The 7,086-nt window shown below is 39.6% G+C and overlaps 1 protein-coding gene across 1 annotated transcript; it reads right to left on the bottom strand.

Moving 5' to 3' along the window:
- Positions 1–1,032: 1,032 nt before the first annotated feature.
- LOC145889300 (ferroptosis suppressor protein 1-like) lies at positions 1,033–4,719 on the bottom strand. The gene is made up of 8 exons (XM_082980236.1): positions 4,487–4,719; positions 4,054–4,172; positions 3,587–3,712; positions 3,255–3,347; positions 3,052–3,160; positions 2,412–2,564; positions 1,897–2,097; positions 1,033–1,434 (listed from the first exon to the last, which is right to left on the bottom strand). Exons 1-8 carry the CDS (start codon positions 4,668–4,670, stop codon positions 1,280–1,282), a joined length of 1,140 nt encoding a protein of 379 aa, XP_082836362.1. The 5' UTR covers positions 4,671–4,719; the 3' UTR covers positions 1,033–1,279.
- Positions 4,720–7,086: the final 2,367 nt, after the last annotated feature.

A 7,086-nucleotide genomic window follows, 5' to 3' on the forward strand; every position in this document is an offset into this window, starting at 1 on the left:
TACCAGACAGACAACAATGCCTGGTGAAAATGGTTTGTGGAAAAACAATATGCATAAATTTTGCTTACATTATAAATTACAGCCGCTTAAAAACTGTAGACCCTTTTTCTTCCTTGTGCTCTTGCTTTCCGGAAAAAATCCTGTGTTTGATGACGTTGAGTTATACCCTGTAAATTGCCACGTTTTGTCATTTTTCGCCCAAACAGGAAAATAATTAAAACTAAATCATTTCATTGTGTAAGCTGCAGACAGATGGCCACTGTTGCGACCTAAAAGGTCTCATCAGTGCAGCTGGTGTGACTATAAGACGACTTTGCTGACCAAACGGCCAAGCAAAGATTTCCACTTTGTGGTGACTATACAATCACCGTCATCCGTTGGGCACCAAACTAAGGTGCAACCTTACGGAGAAAAACAAGGTGGAAACACTATGGCCAAGCAAAGCTCAACCAATAGTGCCGTCAGGCCCTGTGTCACAATATTGTAACATTCGAGTGTAACAATTAATGGAATTTCAACCGCCAGGTACTAGACGAAACACTTTTCAAGATTCAATAACATTTATGACGCGGCGTTCAAGCTAATTTAAACAGAGCACGCGTCAACCTTTGCGTTGTTAGGCGTTATCAACGCTTATCCTTAACGAGAGCCTTTATAAGTTACGGTTTATGAATTGGCGAACGAAAGGTAACACAGAAATAAATGATTAATATTGATTTCCACGCTGTAACAAGTTTCATTGTTGTCCAAAGGAAAGTTAGGTTTCCTTCTTAAATGTCGTTACCTAAAAGCTAAGACCCATGATTGCCGCAACATGACTTGTTTTCCACCAGTTTTTGGAGAAGCGTCAGAATTACGGCATCATTCGAGAAAGACGTGATTTGCCGTGGCCTGTTCACCTGATTAAAAAAACGAAACCCAAACAAATATCATTAGTGGCTTATCTTCTTTTTCTGAATACTGAAATCTAATCTAAATTTCTTTGTAAACAGTGTAAATTACATTTACTAAATTTTGCGGCCTTAGGAAAAGCAAAGAATAATGAATGTATTGGCAAAGAATTAGTGACGCATTGGGATTTTTAATATGTACAAATTTTGCAGCATAAAGAAAAAGTGCGAACGTCGACAGCACGAAGCAGTTACAGCAAACCAACTACGTTATCATAAACCATAGTTAGAGAGAAGTTACTGCTCAAACGCAATGATTGTACAAAGGAGCGAAGCATAACAACATCCTAAGTAAATATTGTACACATGATTGCATATCAAATGACGGTTCACTTTGGCATTTTTAAACCGAAGTCTGCCCAGGTCTTCTTTGCGAACAGGTCCTGTCCTTTCAGCTTGCTGACAATTCCATTTCCAACAGTTAAACCCATCATAGATCCAACACCACTGTCCTTTCCAACGGGAACCATCATCAAAAACCCGCCTGTATTAAAATTGGATGTCAGTGTTTGGTGCAATAATATTAAGTATTGTTTTACGATTGCAGACAATCTCGAGAATAACAACAATGTTTTATTACCGACATAACTGTGGTTTACTCAACTTTTACGTTGGAACAACATTCAAACCTACAGTCTTTTTTTTCCTTAGTAAACGCCTGATATACACGACTGGACGCGAAACATTAAACAAATAAAGTTGACATTCTTGTTGCTTTCCAAATGCACTTCACATAAGTAAACATATACAAATTTTAATGTTGAATACATTAGGTGTTTGGTTTTGTTAATGTTTTCCGTACAATAAACCTTTATAGTAAAGGACAGACGATGCTTGAGTTCAACGTGAAGATAACGAAACAACCGCATGGACGCCGGCAGCAAAAACAGCAACACCACACACCGAATGTTATATATTGTCAACTGAGCAACACTTGCAAGCAAACCTGTTTTGTGTTGTTTCTGTTTTCCATCTTTAGCGGCCGCTACCATGTTTGCGGCTACCAAATTGGCTTGCAACATTCCGGTGTAAGCCATTTTCTCCTCCGGCGAATCGTTTATATCGCCAATGGCGAAAATGTCGTCGTGACCTTTCACCTTGAGATAGCTGTCGACTTGCAAGGCTCCGTGCTCGGTGAGCGACGCAGCTTGAAGACAAAAGGAACTGACTGTTATGGTTCGCTTCTTCAAACAATTGGCGATTTAACAAATTTGTTGGGAAGTTGCATAATGACAGGTTATTGGCGTCGCGTTTTTGTGATGTTTGAATAAAATTATTTAGTTGAACATATTAATGGATTGAAACATATTAAAACTTAGACCTAATACCCTGACACTCCTTGCAGCTATTTTTTTGCTAAATGGCAGTAAAATATAAACTAGAGCGAAGAACAAAAAGTTAAGCTTTATAATGACCACATAGTTGAGCAGTGGTGCGAAAACTATCCGACTGCTGATTTACCTAAAACTTCTTTGAAGAATTCGTTGTTGAGTTTCGTCCCTGTGCACGGTATCACGATGTCAGCAGTCACCTCTTTTCCACTTTCAGTTTTTACAACTTGACCTTCCACGTGTTTGTTCAAGGTCAAATCGGCAAGGTTGCTCACTCTCCCACCTGCATTGCATTTATGACTTGACTTTATAAGGCACAAGGATAAACATAGTGAATAAGCCTTACTAATATACTGATTTTTCCTTTTTGTACAAAAAAAATAGATGTACATAAATAACGACGTTGTTAATGACAATCTTGCTTCGTTATGCTGGCGTTGCACATTTTAAACGAATAAAGTTGATATGTTTGTTGGTATGGTTGGATACCACGACCACGTGAACTGCAGGAAACAAACGTGTAACGTGTGTAACACACTTATCGTGCCGGTGCATGTATGCGGATCAGTTATATCAGCAAACACGGTTGTCTTTCGGATCAGATGTAACACGCAAATGCAAATACCGAACATAGTTAACTCCGCTGCAGATAATGTTCCAACATGCCAATACGTTTAGCGCAACAGGTGTCGTGTCAGCATGCAGTCTAGTGAAACGTTTGTAGGATTCCCTGATGGGCAACTTGTGTAATTCAATGACTTCTTCCTCACCTGTTATTGTGTTTATATGTTTCTGTGCCAAAACCTTTTGTAGGCTTTTCTGAAATGCTTTGGAGCTGCGACTGGACGCGAAATAGTCGGTCGATGATATAATCGTCACCTTTAAAACAACCAAAGCATTTAATTCACCCCCTTCGCAATAAGGCCTTTTTTAAAACAATACTGCATTATATGTGAAAATAGTTGGAAATCACCTCTTTATCAGGCCACGTGGTTTTTATTTCTCCTGACAGTTCCACACCAACCGCTCCACCACCGACCAATACTACACGTTTGGCATTCATCACCTGTTTATAAACTTAACTGGTTAACGTATGTGCATAAGACATACGCTTTTCCAAATCCAATTTACACGCCTTATACAACCAACAGAAACAAGGGTAAAAACTGTGTGGCTTTGTGTTATACCATTTAACGAAATGCATCTAATATAGTTGTTTTGTATTTGCCTAGTTAAAGCCGAGAACGTTAAGAAAAAAGCACGGCGTTTATGACAAAAGAGCTCAAACTTCATTGTGATCCCAACCTGTGTTCTGTAATCGGAGTAAAGTTGCAAAGCTTCCTCGGCTGAAACATTTGGATAAGATTCAGTGACTTTTCCAGGAAAGGGAGATCTGGTACCGGAGGCGATGACGAGATGTGTGTACGAAACCTGATACAACACGTTTCGATTTTTTCATGCGATAATTTGACTTCCTGGGCACAAATCCCTACCAGGTTTACTTCTGGTGGGCGCTTAACCGATGTGGCCAATCGACCGCCCACACAAATATGATGCTAAACAACCATGATGCCCCTTGTTACCACGCAACCACACAAATGGTTGTTTTGGTTATCTAAAAACCGGATGCCTTTTAAACGGTTTTGATTGAGTGGAGTTAGTGATGTTGTAGGTCGCCCGATAACACGATCACCATTAACGGTTTCCTCTCCCTAATATCGTCGAGTTTACTAGCCAACGACGCCCAAACTTTAGCTTTATAGATACATTACCTTGCTTCCATCTTCCAACAGAACTTCCTTGTCTGTCGTATTAAGTCCAACAGCCATTCCTCGTTTGAATGAATCGCCGGCGAATTGTTCGTAAGGAATAAACAGCTTGTTGGCATAACCTTGGGAAATGCATTTTGAATTAACACTTATTTTCGAAGACGCCAACAAAAAAAGTGCAAAATATTTAGCTGTTGTACTTTTGGTCATATCAGCATGCCCAATGCATTTCTCACATGCATTATTGATAGAGTAGTTGTTTACGGAAAACTTTACACCATTTCTTAGCGGTACTTAAAAGTAATTTGGATTTAAAGCACTACACAGCGGTTTGCAACAACCAACGCACAAAGCAAACGCAATTTTTAAACACGCAACCGTGAACCGTAATGGCCCAGTATGAATTCATAACCGCAGTTCAATATTCATGCCTTACTTTCGTCTACAACAGTTCGCAAAGCGCCGATGCTGTGAAAAAGGCCGTCTTTTGGATCGATTAGTGTCACTTTGCACAGTTTGCTTTGCTTCAGCTTGTAGGCAAATGTTGCACCACAGTAGCCACCGCCCACAATGACCACATGCATGTTTTCTTGGTACGGCACAGAACTTTCAGAACCCATGATTCAGTATTTAAAACCTTTACCACAGTATAAAATCAATAGTCTGTAAACGTCTGTTTAGAATAAAAACGAAGCTATTGCATACTATACCTACACTATAACCAATGACAGTAGGCCTACTTTAGCGTCCGAGTCCCAAACAATTGACACGCTTGTGACAAAACGTTTGGAATGTTGCTGTGCTCACTGCTCACACTGCCCACTACTCTAAAAGCGCGCAGTCACGCAAGACTCCTACATTTTTTCTCTTCCTTTCTGTGGCGCATGCGCGGAATTGTTGTTTACCGGCCTTATCCCAAGGCACAACACCCAGTAATTTAACTTTCAGTAGAAGCACTGTATGACATATTGTTTCATTTTAGCTTTAACTATGCTTATTTAGGTACAATATTTCATAATGACCCAACCAGCCCTGAGCTGCTGTTACTATACAAACAGTATCATCATAAACATAAATATATTATATGCTGCTGTAACTGCAACCCACCTTACGAATATTTTAAAAACGCCGCAGGTAAAGAGATTTTACAAATTGTTTACCGAAAATTGTACGTTTATGACATGTCAATATTACAAATACTTACTATTGCATCATAATATGACTTCATTTGAACCCTGGTTGACGTGGTTTAATCTGGTTTTCAGCCGTTTTAATGCAACTATGCAAAACAGAATAGACCACAGTACTGTACCATTACTGCGTGTCATGGTGTTATTGTTGCTTCGTCAACATGACTTGCAAAACTTTGCAATGATACATCTCCGCGCAAACAACGATGACTCGGCAAAAACTATCCTTGCGCACACAGGCCAGGTAGGAGACGTTTTGTCAGCATAAACTCACTTTCGAAACAAATTGTTACTCGATCATCCTACACCTGACAAAACACCTCTTTAGTTTTCCCCGCGAACTGGGAACTTGGTAGCATTCATCAAAAAGTAAAATGAAATAATACAACTAACCTCAGTAAACTAGAATATAACTACTTAAACACCAGACAGTCTCTTCAACAATGACCACTTCAGGCTATTAAGTGGCGTAAAACGCACGAACATGTAAATCACGAGTCACGACCGAATAGAAATAGCAAACGAACAGCACAAGAACATGAATTATTTACAAATCAGGGGCGATGTTAGGAAAACTGAGGCAACAAAAGAGTAACGATGTCACACATTGGAAAGAAGGTTCGGTTGGCAAGTAGATGCTTACATGTTTTTGCAACGCGGCCCAATGTCCTGTATTCAGCGATGCTTATAATTGCTGCAATGCAACTAATGAACTACGAATGCACGTATATCGGTCACGCATGCATGTGCATAGTGAATAAATTAAAGGAAATTACTAAAACGTTCACTTGATATCGGAGAACCACAAACAGCAAAACAAACGCTCAAACCCAAAACATGAACAATTTGATGAACATTTTTATGTTGCTTAGACGGTTTGTTGTAGATACATGCGTCTTGTTTTATTCAAAGGTTATATTGCAGTGTACAACATGGACGCATCAGGTGTTTTAGGTCGCTCAATTGAAAAACAACAAAAGCGTGATTTTGGTTTGGCACAACCACAAGTTTGAGACAGTATTGCGTATATTAGGTTTACAGGCTTTACATACCAGGCATTGCAGCCTAGCTGTATCACCTGTTTGTATCATACATAATAAGGACGCATATTGGTATTTCTATGAAAATAAATTTCGGTGGCGGAAATGCCTTTGTAGACCTTTGTCACAATGGAAAGGGCACGTCACAGAGCAAACCAGTAATGCAAAGGGCTTAATTTTTCAGCTGAATGAGCGCACATGCGTGTGCTATTGTAATGGCGAATTTTAGGGTGTTTGTGGCAGTTTTAGTGGGCTTTTGGGCTATTTCAATCTTGTAGTTACTTGCTGAAATTATGGTGAAAATGGAGCACAAAATTCAGGCTGTATTTGTGGGAAAATGAATCGTTTAAGTGGCGATCATTCGTGATTTTATGAAAGATCCAACCCAGATCTAAACATTTTGATCAAAATTAGTCACTAAAAAAATGGTTTAGACACTCCCCGGGGGCATTTGCCCCTGGTTAGTCACTATTTTGACACAGGGCTGTTTATGCCCCCCCTGTTGGTCATAAGATCTTCCAGAGGCTCAACAAGTCCTTGCTTTGTACAGTCTCATCCTGGAGCAATTTTTTTTTTTTTTTTTTTTTTTTTTTTTTTTTTTTTTTTTTTTTTTTTTTTTTTTTTTTGACCGCACCGGGATTTGAACTCAGGATATCCTGGGCACGAATCCCGATCAGGTTTTTTTCTTGGTATATGGGTCGGGCGCTTGACCAATGCTGCCAAACTTTGAACAATATTAGGTCCCTATGTAAGTCACAACACCGATCAGCGGTCATTGGGAAACAAGCGGAACAGTCGCTAGATGC

Source organism: Ascidia mentula, chromosome 2 (assembly GCF_947561715.1).
Source record: "Ascidia mentula chromosome 2, kaAscMent1.1, whole genome shotgun sequence".
NCBI classification, from domain to species: domain Eukaryota; kingdom Metazoa; phylum Chordata; class Ascidiacea; order Phlebobranchia; family Ascidiidae; genus Ascidia; species Ascidia mentula.

Bases quoted from the DNA above. Each gene is read 5' to 3' on its own strand.
- LOC145889300 (XM_082980236.1), bottom strand. From the start codon at position 4,670: ATGGGTTCTGAAAGTTCTGTGCCGTACCAAGAAAACATGCATGTGGTC. The intron at 3,348-3,586 runs GTTGGGATCACA...GTTTATAAACAG, and splicing joins ACTCCGATTACAGAACACAG to GTGATGAATGCCAAACGTGT. The intron at 1,435-1,896 runs GTTTGCTTGCAA...ATTTTAATACAG, and splicing joins ACAGAAACAACACAAAACAG to GCGGGTTTTTGATGATGGTT.